At 44.4% G+C, this 17,179-nt stretch overlaps 1 protein-coding gene across 1 annotated transcript in view; it reads right to left on the reverse strand.

Moving 5' to 3' along the window:
• Positions 1 to 11,602: 11,602 nt before the first annotated feature.
• The window catches only part of LOC126249273 (speckle-type POZ protein-like), a 92,656-nt gene continuing 87,079 nt past the window's right edge, over positions 11,603 to 17,179 (reverse strand). Inside the window, exon 4 of the mRNA XM_049950927.1 lies at positions 11,603 to 12,086. Coding sequence (XP_049806884.1) covers positions 11,603 to 12,086 — 484 coding nt within the window. The remainder of the gene's footprint in view (positions 12,087 to 17,179) is intronic.

Raw genomic sequence — 17,179 nt, forward strand, 5'->3', positions numbered from 1 at the left:
AGGCAGAGAAAATCCCTGACCCCGCCGGGAATCGAACCCGGGAACCCGGGCGTGGGAAGCGAGAACGCTACCGCACGACCACGAGCTGCGGACAGCACTGAAGTGGTTGTTGGGGTTGAAAGATCCTTCGAGTCGTTTAACGAGGTGGACACTGAAACTAAGTGAATTTGACTACGAGGTAATTCACAAACCAGGGGTAAAACATACGAATGCAGATGTGCTTAGTAGAAAAATAGCAGCTGTACAAGTTGTGGGCATAAGTGAGAAGGAGTGGATAAAGGCGCAAGCCACTGACAGAGAGTGTCAATTGTTCCGAACGCAACAGCAGTTTGAAATGCAGGATGGGTTGCTTTGCAGGAAGAAGAAGTGCGGACTACGCGTCGTAGTACCAGAGTCGCTGAGGGAAGAAATGTTGAAACAAGCGCACGACCATGTATTGTCAGGGCATGGTGGTAAAAGAACGACTGATAGACGGGTAGCTGAAAGGTTTTGGTGGAAGACACGTCGCAATGATGTAGAGCGGTATGTGCAAAATTGTATACCGTGTGCACAGAGAGCAGATTTACGTCATCAGAAAATTCAGTTACAGAGACTACCTGAAGCGGATCGTCCGTTCGCATTCATCGGATTAGACGTAATCGGAGCATTTAACAAGACCCAAGCGGGTAATCGATACGTATTAACAATATTAGATCATTTTTCCTGATACCTGGTAATGGTAGCTATTCCAGATCAGAAAGTAAGCACTGTTGCGCAAGCCTTAGTAAATAACTGGTTGCTGAAGTATGGTGTGCCTGATACTATAATTACAGATCAGGGTAGTAACTTTATGTCGGAGCTGATGAAGCAGTTATGCCGTTTATTGAAAGTTAAGAAATTGCGGACAAGCCCATTTCATCCTCAGTCGAATGGACGAACAGAACGGGTTCATAGGACGTTAGTTAAGATGATTAGTCATTACGAAAATTCAGAACACACGGATTGGGACGTGCATTTAAATCTGTTGACAAGCGCATATAACGCGAAAGTTCATACAGGAACGGTGCTCTCTCCGTATGAGGTAATTTATGGTTGGAAAATGCCATCACCATTTGATGTGCTCAAACCTCAGGTAGGTTCACAGGATGAGTCAGTGAAGAATTTCGCCAAGAAATTGAGAGAGAATTGGCAAAGGGTACGGCGTGCTAATACTAAAGCTTTGGAGAAACAAGAGAATATTGGGCAAAGAACAGGTAAACTGCCGCAATACAGAATTGGTCAGTGGGTATTGTTGGCTAATCCTTATGTTCCAAAGGGTAAAACGAAGAAGTTTTTGACGAAATATTCTGGACCATATCAGGTAAATGAAATAGTGTGTCCAGTGAACGTAAAGTTGCAGTTACCAACCAAGTCGTCAGTAGTTCATGTGAGTAGGATTAAGCCGTTTAAGGGCGCAGTGGATGCGTTATCGCAGATTCCTCCAGCAGTAACAAAGGGTGTGAGGGTACCGAAGCTAAAAGAACAGCAGAGGAACGTTCCTTACGCACTTAGGTCTAGGGATACGTAGATTAAGTGTCCTCGGGGAGGAACATGTCGTACTTATTGTTATTAGGTAATAGGGTATGTGTAGTTTTTACTTGTCATTTGTGTGTTTTAGACGTGGTAAGGAAGGGAGCGATTGACATGGCTTCCTTTTCCTTCAGATGCCGTGCCAGGATGTGGCCTGGGAAACTTTTCGTCAGTCTGGTACTACTACACTGTTGCAGAGGAGAGGTGGTGCAGGTGCAACCACTAGATAAGGGAATTTTGTTTGCAAGACAATTAGAAGTGGTATTGTCAAGCCGCAGCTGGACAATTGTGATCATGTATAATATATGGGGAGTGAGGAATGATGTACAGACACTACAGGATAGGTTTACGGCGCTACAGGTGGCCACGGAGAAGGAGGGGTTGCTTCAAGACATACGGAACGAGTATCAGGAATTGAAGCTCTCATACGAAAAGCTGAGAAGGCAGCTGCAACAAGTAATGGAAGTAGTCCCGCAGACGCTCATTTGCAGGAAACGAGGGTGGTTGGATGCAGGGGGAAAATTGCTGAAAACAGTGTTTGGAACCGCGGACGAGGAAGATATAAGGAGCTTAAATAGTACGGTGGGGGAGGTGCAGGAGTTGGTGGAGGAGACAAAGTCGAAAGTGGATTGGCACAGGACACGTATAGGTAACATGGAGCAGGGGATATTGAATGTCACTAGAACAGTGCGGGAGTTGACTTCACACCCGGAACGGTAAGCAGCAAATACCAGGAGAGCGTTGAATGGGGATATAGAGGCTATACAGGCGTGATTGATCCGAATAGACGGGAAAATACCAGTAGCAGCTTTATTGAGGGGCATTAGCAGACAGGGTGGATGATGCGCGTGTCGAATTGGAAGCGTTATATGAAGCTATGCATCACGTAGTGCATGGGCAATTGAGTGCCACTTTGTTAGGTCCAGATCAGATGCTGAAGGCGTTGCTGAAAGCGCAGAAAGAATTCTCGGAAGGAGTGTGTCACGTCATGCCTCCGCCGAAGCGGAATTTACCGTTATTCTATCACATGTCTAAAGTGAGAGTAATTACGGATCAGGCGAGTATACACGTAGAAGTGCAAATACCAGTGGTGGGTATCAATTCGCGGTACCAGTGTTATACAGTACACCCGTATCCAATTAGATGGGGTGCACTTGGGAAGTGGGTGCAAGTGCAAAATCGGGAAGTGTTGTTAGTGTCAAGACGGAGGAGTGCTCACGTGGTTATGTCTACGGAAGATTTGACAGACTGTTTCAGGGGAAGTGTTTTTATTTGTCCAGCAAAGGAGGTGGCAACCCACAATCATTCGTGTGAGATGCAGTTGTTCTTGGGGAATATGGAAACCTTAGAATGCGAAAAGAAGGTGTTACTTCCGAGATCGAAATTTCAGAAAGTTGGGGAACATTGGATTTACTCTGTGTTCGAACTGGAGACCGTAGTTGCCACTTGTTAAAGAAATGGTAGATTGACAGATATATCAAAGCTTGAATTGAAGGGCAGTGGGTTATTGATTAATGGCACTGGATGTGAAATAATGGGGAAGCATTTTCACCTACCAGGTACTTTCATGGGTACAACAATGATTAACGTGACACAGCCTATCTTGTATTATCCAGAGGAACCACCACACATATTGCCTCGCCAGAACCTAACTTTTATTAACGAGTCCTTGGATCCCACATTGCTACAATCTTTAGATAGCCTGATTATCTCAGAAAAAGAGCAGATCTCGTTAATCAACTACTGCAGCACGTGCAGCAATATCGGGAGAAACGTAAACAAAACACAATTATATTTGGTGTGTCAGCAACTAGCATAATCTTAGTTCTAGTGTTTATTTGTGCAACTTACTTTTGTGTATGGAAAAAGATGTCTCGTTCTGAAATAACAACCGTACATAAAATACGTATGGGATGGATCGGGAATAATAAACATAATATAAATAGATAACCAATGATAAGATTGGAATCAGTATTAAATGTAAATAGATTATTAGCGGATAAGAAAAGTTTGACAGTGTTGACGGAGTAGTTGTAAGATACCTGTAGAGTATAAGGAAGTATGGCGTGCTCAACCAGTAACTCCAGAATTGTAAAATTCGGGACGAATTTTCTTAAAGGAGGGGGATGTGTAGTGTCACGGAATAGCAAAGAGTTGTAAACATGGAATATTGTCAAAGTTTTGTTGCCTATGCTGAGAGCCAGAGGCAGTAGGTTAGCCAAGAGGTAAGAGGATTGCACATGTATCTGAATGTGTCGTCACGCAGGGGCAGTGGCCTGGTTACACACAACAGGCGAGAGAGAATTGCTTAGCGCGCGGGTTTGTGTTAGACGGAGACTTTCGTAGAGTGTAAGACAGAGGTATAGCCTCAGCTGTACTGCATTTCATAACATCGTGTAAGTCTGCCGTAACAACACGTAACTCTGTCACAAGAACACCTAAGGGGCGAGTACGACAGATAAATGAGCAGTATAAGTGGAACGAATGTGTTCATTACAAACGAGCATGACGTCAGGACGTCGCTCATGCTTCCTTTAAATACGCCAGCTTTAATAGCAACAAGGCACTCGCAGTTAGACTTGCAGCTAGATGTGTACTGGGACGCTGCGTAGCGCTCAACTCGGTGATTGACATGTTAATCTTTATTAAGGATATGTTGCAGTAAGGGTGGCCCATCCAGCAGCAGACGTGAGGGGACAGTACCAGCTCTGGTCCTCTCTGCTACCGCTGTCCATCATCAACCCAGGATTAGCAGACATCGTGGCAGACTCGCTCGTCGCCAATGCTGACCACATCAGTGAGCCGTCGTCGAGATTGTGCGGGGCCTAGGCCCTGTGCATCTGCCGTCATAACCGGGTGAGCCGACAACGCTGGGGGACTGCAGCCCGTTCCGCCTGTCCACCGCAGACGAGCCACCAGGAGGAGCAGGGAAGAAGGCGGGGTGGGATAGAGTACACTCCACACTACGAGAACGCTTCTCGTGCCGACAGCGCCTGGACTTCAACCCGGAGCCTCGTACGCACAGCGGCCTGCTGTCTGCCGCCAAGCCGGCCGGCTAGCCGGGCACCGCCAGCCACGCGTGGCAGAAGTAAGGGCATTCCACCGCTACGCCACAGCACGCGGCGATGCACTAGCAAGACTGGTGCAGCCCGGAGCTGGTGTTATCACTCCGAGTCAGCGAGGACTCGGGGAAGGTCGTTGATATCACCAAGCTGAGCCAGCCTGTGTTACGCGGGCCACATTGTACTCGGCAGGAATAAAGGTGTCATGAATTAATAATGTTTCTTTGGCGTTTCTGACGCGTCCACAGTCATTTCCTAGCATCCTGTCAACTGGAGAGGTCACCACTCGGCTTCCAATCCACAGTAGGCGACCAGGACCACCGGGGCGCCTACAGTAGAATCGGAGAACAAAGAACAAATCCAACGGCTCAGATCAGAATTATCGCAGAGTATTGAATGTCAGAGTGACAATGATAGCTTGTGTTCAGGGTCAAGTGTGACGTCACAGTCAACAGTAGGTCCGCACAACAGAGCTGGTAAGAACAGAAAGAAATCACCCGCATGTTGTAATAACCCGGAAAGAGATTGCGAAGCAGTTAACAGACGCGAATGTGGGTGCGCGGTTTGCAAAGTGAAGAAACGTGCGAAAAGTCAAGTATTCCGATGTACACAATGAGTACTGACAATCAGCACATGAAATCACGACTTTCGCAGGGGCAAATGATACCTCAGATAGGAACGGAACTCCGTGTAGCGCACCAGAGTCCGACACATCAGGCATAAAATGTAACTTACAATCACAGGTGTCAACAAATTAATACACAGCTCTATTGTAGTCCAATCAGGTAGCACAAGGTCACTGAATAGGACAGTACATACCGTACAATAGTCCAGTGCCACTGGCGAGACAGGACACAGACTTTGAAATTAATAGCATGTACCAAGGTCGCGAAGCATTACCCATGACAGACAGTCCAGTACTTACGGCGCAGTTTGAAGCACATAACTGTGTATAGTTGCGACGATGTAACACACGTCTGGCTGACAGCGGAAGTACACGATGGCAGTACAACATACAGAATAGAGTAACGTACGCACGACAGGAAGGAGTAGTAGTATATTACAACAAACACTATATGGTTATTGCACAACTGGAGCACAGAATAGAATGAAATATGAGCAACTTCAGATGGCATTATACGAAAATTCGGGAGAGGAAAAACCAGAAAAATTCTTTGAGAACATGGTGAAGAAGAATCAGTGTTTAGATAATTTGTATAGCGATGGAGAATTCTTACATCTCTGTACTACGATGCTCCCATTACAGCATCAACAATCATTGGTAGGAAAAGGAGGAGATAAAGTGCAAGCTTTCAAAGGAATCCTCCGTGAATTAGATTTCATTTACAGTGAGCATGATACCTGTAAACGTAGAAATCAACGAGAAAGTAACAGTGATAGGTCGAGAAATGGAAACGTGTAGAAACAGGAACAATGGTAGTAATGGAAGACAGACTCCATGGCGGAATTATTGTCGAAATGGAGCAAATTGTAACCTACCACGAAATGACTGTGGGTATAACAATAGGTTCCAGAGAAGTAATAATAACAGAAAAGGTAACTGTAGAAACAGTGACAACAGATCAAGTCGTGTCCAGCACCGTAATCTGAACAATTTGAACACGAGTATCCCTCCGGGTGTTGCAAGAGCAACAGAATCTGAACACGCGAGGTGATCAAAGGCGAAACGAACCACAACCTGAGGTCGAAATTAGACAGCTTAACTCAGGAAAACGTCAAAATTGACCAGCTGTGGAAGCGGGAAACCGGAGGAGAATGCACAACCCAATGAAAATTGCGAAGTTGGCAGTAAACAGATAAAACAGACTCATTTATGTTACAGGAAACAAGAAAATAGTACCAACGATGGAACAGATAAGTCGAAAGTCACAATTAACATGCTGGGATACTATTGACTGGGATTCAACCAATAAATGTAACAAGACCTGAAGATGCTAATCTGTTACATTGTTTGTTACAAATGTTCGACACAGAGGCTGATGAAAGCAAAGCTCAGGAAGATAATGCGCGCCCAACTGAAACATAAGCCCATGTGCAATCGAAAACAAAAACAAATGTATACCACTCAGGGGATTATGACGCCATAGTGCTAACGTGCGCTCTTGATTATGAACAAATTTCACCCGTAAAGGCTAGACATACAGTTGACGTTAGAGGAGACGAAGTTGTCGATGTATGTCTGCTGCGAAGCTTGGTTTCCAGAGCTAAACAAGTCAAACGACTTATCTGTGATTCAATTGAGGACACAAATCGAGGCTGGAGGGACAGGGAAAAAACACCCACGATATGCATGGACAGACCAACCAGTTCCCAAAGACGAGGAACTTATAGATGAAACAAATAATTACAGCAATTAAGTGACGTCTCTGATCATGAAGAGTTCATTAAAAATTTGAAAACAAACGGGACGGTTAGCTTTAGACGTACCATTAAAGATGATGGTACTGAACAACTATTTCATACTCTCTATATGAGACATAAAGTATGAAGCAGGTAACGCAAAGAACAGTGAAGAAAGTGTGTACATCCATGGTTGTTTAAGTTAAGGGTTATACTGAACTGCAGAAATAACATGTTGCTATACGACCCCATTACGAACTGATTAAAAGCTGTAGTAAAAGCATCACTAAAGGTAGTCTACGAAGTTGAAGTTGAAAACTCTCCTATCGAAGGGCGGGTCATGTTGTCATCATTGCTGGTGGACTTAAAGAGCCACAAAGTTTAAATGAAGGAAGGTGTAGGTCGAGGTTCCGTAAGCAGAATGCAACCAAACCATTAAAGATATTTGGACTCATAGTAAAGGGCATGAGATACCAACATTTTTATAGGACTCGGCGAAGGTATGAGAACCTTTGATAATGGTTAATAGGTGACAGGAAGGGCTGTAAGCGGTATTTTTGGATTAGCATCTAGGAACAAAAGTTGGGCGATTCGAAGAAAGATAACTCGTTATATGAGGGAGAGATGTTGAGTAAGGAGGAGTAAGCCAGTGATGTTTTAACTTTCGTGTGGCGTTAATACGTCTTTGTTCATCATGATCATTACAGTTGTACACGTAATTAAGGAGAAATGGAGTAGCTATCTGGACGTTGGCACATATATCATCCGGAAAAAAATAACTATAGAAAAGATAAAGAGGCAAGGAAGAGTTTATAATGGTACAGTAAATCAATCACAGGTATTCGAATGATAATTCGAATAATAATTTTGAGATGCCTATCGAGTGAAAGAAAGAATCTAGTCGAAAGCATAAAACGCCTATGCTTCGAAGGTTTCAGGGACCAACAGGAAAGACAGAGTACTGATGGGAAACTATAATGCCGTTAAAGAGGCAAAGGTCAACCGGTAAAAAAAGTTATATTACTAAACATGATCATACTAACCTTTTCGTAGATTTAGATTACAAGGTGAAGAAAAAAATTATGGGTAACCAACCGCATGATATGACTATTCTCCCACATCGTGCATCACCATTATTCCATACCTGTACTTTCCCTATGAAACTGAGGAAACTTTTAAGATTTGCGTAAAGAAATTGATGTAGCCACTTGGATGCAACACCCGAAACATGTTTTTTACGGTTTAATATTAATTCCTTTTGTTCCAATTTAAATTTATGTTGAGTTTATACGCCTATTGTAAAGGCCATTGCAGGGTGACATGTAAAGGTAGGATTACTTTATTATAGAGTAGAGTTTAACAAAGACTAACATTGTACGCAAGAGAGGTTGACACTCACCACAACACAACGCCACAACTGATCAACGATCCAGAGGCAGTATGAACTTCCAGCATCGGAAGATATGACAGCGGAAAAGCGACAGAAAAAGACGGAAATAGTTAACGGAGATGCGAGTGTAAGTACCACTCATATTGTTGCAGTAGCAGACAATTTTAAGAAAGGTAGATAGCAGAGTCGGTGGAATGCGAAAACGGAACCAGGCGTCAGGCATACACAGGGGCAGCAGGAATTTGGAAGAGCTGTTCGGCAGGAAGCGTATACCTGATATTGGATGCGTGAAACGAACTGCTGAACGAATGTGTTTTGGCAGTTGTGACACAGCAAATCCTATAATTACCAGACCACACATCATATCCCGATATAACAAATATCCTGGTAAACCGAATATATAAATTTTGTATTTTAATACATTTCGCCATATACCAGGCCAGAGAAGAAAAAAATGCAAGAGAGAAGAGGGGAAGATGCGGCAAGAGCAGAAGAGAAGACCATCAAGAAAAGGGCTAGAAAGAAGATGGGCTAGAAGCATGAAGAATTAACCTTCCCAAATCCCATCACAGATTTTTAGTCATGAGTATGAGACAACGATCACTAATCTACATTGGAACAATTTAACTGCATGTCGTATCCATACTGACAGCACATTTTTTCCTTGGAAATCTACACAGCAATGTCCGAAGTAATCGACTCCAATGTTGAATTGATACAACTGCTACGGGGCGACACAAGCTGATATCTATGACCCATATAAGAGGCGTACCGATGCTCTGCTGAATCAGTCTGCTAATGAAGCTCATCTCTCATGGCACTTTCTATGGATGCCGAACGTGACATTCTCCGAGTACACACCTTAAGCTGTCCCCATCCCCGAATCCTTCAACCAAACGTCATCACTCGTCACGTTCTACAGACTGCGTCGTCGACAGTGACAAATAAATATATTGGTTTTATGTGACTGTGAATCACAGCCGATTAACAAAAAGCAAAAAATGTTCAGAATGTTGCGTCATGAGCAGTGCAATACCATTTAAGTGTCACCAAAAACTTTTTTGACATCGTAAAGGTGGACGACGCAGTATGGCATGACAATCTCATATCGAAACTATATTGTCAAACACCCTTACCGGATTGTCACGTGTAACTGTTAAGATAGTTTTCTACAAGGAAAAAACTACGTTACAGTGGACGGCAAACGTTCATCGAGGGAAACACCAGAAGCAGGTATCCGACAGGGATCTGTTATCTCACCACTGCTGATCAGCGTACATATAAATGACCTACAAACGATCCTCTGGTGACCTGCAGTTTATCTGCCGACGATACTGCATTTGTCATGTCGAGCCGCAACCAGGACCAGCTAATAAACAGGGCACAACGCCACACAGATATCATGGAAGAGTGAGTGCAGTTCAACAAGATAACAATCAACCCCACGAAGACTGCTGCAGTGCTCTTTACTAAGAAGATGCTATCCCTTGGTCACACTAGACGAAATATCTGTGGATCATTCTGAATAAGTCCCTGACCATCACCATACATACACAGTAACGAAAAAGGACACCATGAAGTTGGTACACACGCCGATACCATTCTTCACCAGTACTCATCTCAACGCCAAGAAGAAGTACCAACTCGGCAGATCGACAGTCCAGTCAAAACACGTCTACGGCTGTGCAACGTGGCGAGCCACATGCGATAACAAATACGTTCACTCCAACTAGTACAGAAGCCGTGCCTAAATGGTCGCTGGGTGCTCCTCAATGGACGAGAATCAGGGAGCTACACGAAGTTCTAAAGAAGATATACCCGCACTAAAAAATAATACACTATGCCACAGAGCTCTTTAATAAAGTGAACCACTGAAGAGACGAAATACTGCAGCTCCGGCTAATAGGCACCATTCAACTCCAGCGCTTGCATAAGTACAAAGAGCCACAGGCCTTGTGTGGTGTGCGTACTGTAAGACATTCGGTACACACACCATCAGATTATTTGACTTGTTCTAACGAAGTAGGCGAGTGTCAGCAATATGTCTCTTGATTCCCGGCGGATCAGGGATTTTCTCTGCCTCTTGATGACTGGGTGTTGTGTGATGTCCTTAGGTTAGTTAGGTTTAAGTAGTTCTAAGTTCTAGGGGACTGATGACCATAGATGTTAAGTCCCATAGTGCTCAGAGCCATTTTATGTCTCTTGGTCTTATCGTGGCGTGTTTATCTTCTGCCGTTAGGTCAGACGATAGAAATGCCACTTGCCCGCTTAGAGTAGCAGGTTGATGGTGACCAACTTTAAACAGAACTTGATTAATTTTCACACACATTTATTAAAATAATAAAAAGCGTAGACATTACGTAACTTGATTCTGGATGCTGTTTACAATTGACAATCTGAAGTTCCTTTGGTCTTGGTACGTTAATCTTATTCTCACATATCTCTGATACTTGACAAAGTGTCTATTCATTTATCTTCATGGCTATGTACAGGAATATGGTAATCTTATTAGGTGCAGACTGAAACTTGACTATAGACTGGTACAGACTAATGCAGACTGGTACAGACTGGTGTAGACTGACTGTTCGGAGGTCTGTACACTCGTTTAATACCTCGCGCATTCAGGTATCACTGCGCGAGTGAGATCCGTGAGGAGAAAATGTTCTACATTAGCAGCAATCTCATTGGCTGCGTTACATATTAATACGCGGTACGGCGGGAGCAGAATTTGGTCCGTCTCTAAGGCAGCGCCATCTCGTAGTGCGGAGACGGACGAGCGCTGCGCCTGCGCTGTTGTGCTTAGTGGGGCGCGCTCTAGTGGGAAAGTTGTGTACGCGCTGACTACGCGGAACTATGTACACGACACCTTGGTCCACTGGCACCCACCATAGATTTGTGCACCAATCATTAAAAAGTTGCGAGTACCACAGCTCGTGGAACGAATTAAGAAAAGGTCCCTACAATACCAAATACTCATATCGTAATTGAAAAACGTCCCTAATTAGAGGACCAAAGGATCCTATGGGCGTCCAGCTACCTCACAAAGTGTATAGTAAAATGTTAGATAAAGAGACATAAACATGTGACACACCAAGAATAAACTCCAGTCTTGTGGTCCACTACTGACAAAAAAAGAAAAAGAAAAAGAGAAATTAGGAGGTATCCCATGACTTTCGTCGCCTCAGTGTAAAGCTCCACTCGGCACAGTCGTCAACACAGTATCATACGCGAAACGTGGTGACTATGTGAGGATGTTGACGACTTCGCTTCTGCCGTAGCGCTTGGCCAGGTCGAACGGCGTCTTGCCGGAGTGGTCGGTGGCGGTGGGGTCGGCACCGAGCTGCAGCAGTGCGCGCACCGCTTCCGCGTGGCCCAGCTGCGCGGCGCAGTGCAGCGGTGTGCCGCCGGACGCCCCCGGTGCGTCGAGGTGCGCGTGTGCGGCCGCCAGCAAGCAGGCGGGCGAGACGCGCCGCATCCAGGCCGCCTTGTGCAGCGGCGTGTCCCCGCAGCGGTCCCGCGCGTCCACGTCGGCCCCGGCGCGCAGCAGACTCGCCACGACCAGGTCGTGGCCCAGCGCCGCCGCGCAGTGCAGCGCCGTCCAGCCCGCCGCGTTCCGCGCGTCCACCGGCGCGCCCGCTGCCAGCAGCCTCCGCACGTCCTCCGCGCTGCCTCGGATCGCCGCCTCGTGCAGCTGCGGCATCCTGTCCGACGACTCCTGCGCCGACCTGTGGGAACACCAATCTGCTCTAACGTTTGCAGTAACTACTACAGCCAGAAGGGAGAGAGGAAGAAGAAGGGAGAGAGGAAGAAGAAGGGAGAGAGGAAGAAGAACGGGGGCTTAATGTCCCGCCTGTGACGAGTTTACTAGAGTGCGCACGGTAGTGGAAGCAGGTTACCCGGACACTGGATGACAGCGTGAGGCAGCTGGAAACAGTGTGGTGTCACCGCCAGACACCACACTTGCTAGGTGGTAGCCTTTAAATCGGCCGCGGTCCGTTAGTATACGTCGGACCCGCGTGTCGCAACTATCAGTGATTGCAGACCGAGCGCAGCCACACGGCAGGTCTAGTCTAGAAGACTCCCTAGCACTCGCCCCAGTTGTACAGCCGACTTTGCTAGCGATGGTTCACTGTCTACATACGCTCTCAGTTGCCGAGACGACAGTTTAACATAGCCTTCAGCTACGTCATTTGCTACGACCTAGCAAGGCGCCATATTCAGTTACTATTCTGAACAGATAATATTGTGAATCATGTACCGTCAAGAGGGACGTTCATCATTAATGGATTAAAGTTAAGTATCAAACTATTTACGTCCGCTTTCTGAATTCTAATTCCTTGTCATGTTCCAGACCTCACGTCAGAATAGTTCTTCCCTCCTCACGCCAGCCTGCGTGAGCTAAAACGCGTGCATTTCGGCATCCTCTAGTAACACGGTGTTGGCTCTTCTGCCAACACAACAAACAGAGTGAAGAATATTGACGTGTTGCTGGCCGGCTCACTACACTGCGGTAACGGCAGCGCATGCACGTCGGTTGGTGTGTGGTGTTTCTCAATCGATTTTAAAGAAAGTATTCGACAAAAAATTATTTTTTTCGCATCTTACAGTTCATTCGTCGCCTTCCTATCGTTTTCGTTAATCATCGTAGTGATTGCAATATTTCAAAACTAATTCACCTGCCACACGAAATTCGAATAGTTTGCAATGGAAAATAGGAGTCTCTATGACTTTAGGTTTGGTTCGTGTTAAGTCACACATTGCTGCGCATGAAATATAAATAACATATTAAATTTTGGGAGGAGATCATATTTATGTCTCTTCTCCAGAAAACTGAACGTATGTGGGGCACTCACTCTTTCCTGCGTGCGCAAGTCGGACAGCTATTCGTAACATATGTCGTATCTCATAAATTGTTTATGTTTCCTTGTAAGAGGTATTCTCCGTTGCTAAAGATCATTTACATAGGACTGATGTGGGCATAGTATAATTTCTGAACTGTGATCGGATGTGGACAGTGGACGCTATACATCTCTGGAAAACTAATTTGTGCATGTCCAGTCCTCAGAAAAAAAAAATTTATTCTTTAGCAATACTTGTCAGATCAAATGAAAGGAGAACGATGGTAACTTCATGAAATTAGAAGTATCAGAGTTTAAGAATTGGGAAACCATAGTGGAGGATATTTGTGAAGGGAAGAGAGATAAGATGCGTAAGATCAAACACGCGCATTAAGACACTATTTGAACCGCAGTTGGACGTCAACAAAAGTTTACCATATGTTACGTAAAGTACGGACATCAAGTAGCAAGTCGCATCACGGATTAAACACGTGATGGATCTATTTGAGACTGCACCAAGAGGCACAAGCCCTGACGCTAAAGGAAGCTTTCCACTATACGTAAGTGGTAACATCGAGTGGAAACCTATAACAGAAATCGAACATTAAAGTGTTTACGTGTCGAAGGAGATAGTTAATGGAAATATCCCGAACGGATCTTATGGACGGTCAGCCGCGACTTAGAACGGTACATAAGCAAGAGATTCTGAGAGAGGATTCGGGGGGAGCAGTAGTACGATCGACTAGCTAGTGGCCGCTTTGAGGAGCCACCGTGTAGTTACGCCAGGCAGCAGTAGCACAAGTATGCAGAAGTAATATTCTCAGCGAGAAGTCGGTGATCAGATCTGGTGACACGCACATCAACTCCGAGATAAGTAATCATTATCTATTCTGGGGAATAGCTTTGAACATTGGCAATCTGTCTTTGTCTCAAGGAGTAGATAGCATTGGTAGTTTCGTAATTAACAAGAACAATTCACGAAATAGTAATTGTCTCTTGCAAGCTTAGGCGAGTGGCCTGTTGATAAGAGTAAACTGAGTCTGACAGTTATTAAAGAAGAGGTGAGGAACTGGCTCCTCTTTTGTAAGTTATCAAAGGGATAACAAATGAATTACTTAAATAAATACTGAACTCTTCAGTATACTCATCCTGCCATTAATCCTAAAAGATTACCACTGCAACCAATAACCACCCAGTTCTACCTCGAAGAACTTTCTCCCTCTCATCTGCGATAACAAAGGTGGGCACCCCAACAACCCTCAGATAGTCGTCAACGTTCCTATTGCACAACAAAACTGCTGGGACGCGACATGTCACACAGAGACACTGTTTTAAGCAAGTAGTTTTCTCGTTTTACGGTTCGATACCATAGTTTATCGTGGAGAAACCTACAAGAAGGATGTATGTCATGCGCTGGAAATATATTTCTTACTTTGGAATATTAACAGCGTTGCATTCCACATGACTGATAAGGTCAGAAACTCAATCGATCTAACGTTATAGCCTGTTTAAAGTGCGGAACGTTGTAGCCTTAGGAGTGCATGTGTTCTCTATTTAAAAAATGGTTCAAATGGCTCTGAGCACTATGGGACTCAACTTCTGAGGCCATTAGTACCCTAGAACTTAGAACTAGTCAAAACTAACTAACCTAAGGACATCACACACATCCATGCCCGAGGCAGGATTCGAACCTGCGACCGTAGCGGTCTCGCGGTTCCAGACTGCAGCGCCTAGAACCGCACGGCCACTTCGGCCGGCTGTTCTCTATTACCAATACCTTCTAGGTACTGATCCTAGACTCTAGAACCATACTTTAAAGTTGATAGCGTAGTTGATTCACGTAAAATGCTTCGAACTCCATCTATTTGGAGCTCCATAATACGTAAAAATCACCCGTTTCTTGTTATTCTTAACCATCTGCTATTACATCACAATACTTTCAAATCTGTTACTATACACCGATAAGGGGTGCTAACATCCTCGACATACGAGCATATGGCGAAATCTTGTGTACTTGGAAGGACGAGGACTCGGCTACCTCCATTCATTCACGAGACGCTAAGACTAATGAAATGTTACCAATGTGGAAAGATAGAACATGTATCCAAACATTGTCGTAGTAATACAGTCAGGTGGGTACCACCACCCAACAAAGCGCAAGAAACGCGTAAATTTCAAAATTGTTGTTACTACTGTGATAAACCAGGGCATACGGATGCAACATGTGAGAAGATAATTATATACCAAAAATGTAGAAGGAGAGGACACAGGGTAAAAGATTGTCGAACTCCCAGTAATAAATATGGGCATACAATGTTTAAAGGTGGAGAAAACCGTGGAAGACAACCAGGGGAATGGTCGGGAAATGAAGCAGATGACACCCAAAGCAGTCGCACGTAACCACCGTTAAATGGCCCAAAGTGTGGGTAGTAGACTGCAAGGCAGAAAATGAAATAATTACGATATACTGCAAAGAATTCGGTACGGGGTTAAAGTTTTTAATCGACACAGGTGCTCATATAAGTCCGCTCAAGGAAGAAACAATAACCGTGGAAATGCCTGTGAATTATAGAGAAATAAAAACACTGAAAGGGGTTACAGAAGGTACAATGAACAATTTGGACATAGCGGAATTGGATTTAAGACTAAACGGAAAAGTGTTGGGTTAGCAGACTTTCCATGTATTACGCAAGGGAACAGATGTTCCATATGATGGAGTATTAGGAAGATATTTTCTACAACGGCAGAGAGCTATAATCGATTACCACAGGAAACAACACAGAGTGAATGGGCATGACATTCCGTTAGTAACAGAACATCCCGTGCCCGGGTTCCCGGGTTCGATTCCCGGCGAGGTCAGGGATTTTCTCTGCCTCGTGATGACTGTGTGTTGTGTGATGTCCTTAGGTTAGTTAGGTTTAAGTAGTTCTAAGTTCTAGGGGACTGATGACCATAGATGTTAAGTCTCATAGTGCTCAGTGCCATTTCTTGAAGTAACAGAACCAGAAGGACAGCAAGGCAGGGCCAAGGGCACGTTACCAGGATGATATGGAGCTGACAACAGAATTACGTAAGTTCAAGGGAGCATTAGCTGTGGACGGACAGATAAGTGATAAACAGTACGGCACGTTAAGGTCACAGCATAGAAGGACACCAGATGTGGAGCTCCCGCAACGCAAACTTACGGAAATAATCGGACCTAGGGAAGAAAGAGTAATGATAATTAGATTAGCTGAACACAAAAAAAAATCCCGAGGGAGGAGTTGTAATAATACCGAAACAAGAAGTACTTAAAAGTGTGTACATTCCAGAAGCAATAGTGAAAAAGATTCAAGGGAAATGTGTTATTAATATGTTAAATACCAATGAAGTAAAATGTGATGTGAGTTCTGTATGCTTAACCACAGAACCATTATATGTGGAAGCAACAGTAAGGAGGGTAAACGAAACGCCAGAATAGGCAATGGATTACAAGAATCGTACTGCACAAGTTAGAGACGCATTACGAGTGGATCATTTAAATGAGGAAGAGAAATATGAAGTGAAAAAACTGTCTAGTGAGTACTGTGATGTCTTCCATTTAAAAGGAGATAAATTATCATTTACAGAGATGGGAGAACATAGTCTTCCGATACAGCCAGAGCATGCAGGAAAAGTAATCAATGTCAGACCATATAGGATACCAGAATCCCAGAAAGAAGCATTACGAGAGTACGTAGAAAAAATGTTAGCAGACGTTATTATTGTATAAATCCAAAGTCAATGGAAAGCGCCGATTCTATTAATCCCTAAGAAAGTAGATGCCGTGACGGATCATCGTAAAGTAAACGAGATTTCATTAGGGGATGCATTCCCGATCCCGAATACATCGGAAATATTACAACAGCTACAAAAACCAAGTACTTTTCGACATTGGATTTAGCCAGCGGATATCACCAGATAACAACGGAGCCCAAAGACATGGAGAAAACAGCGTTCAG

The sequence above is a fragment of the Schistocerca nitens genome, chromosome 3 (genome assembly GCF_023898315.1).
Source record: "Schistocerca nitens isolate TAMUIC-IGC-003100 chromosome 3, iqSchNite1.1, whole genome shotgun sequence".
Lineage (NCBI taxonomy): Eukaryota > Metazoa > Arthropoda > Insecta > Orthoptera > Acrididae > Schistocerca > Schistocerca nitens.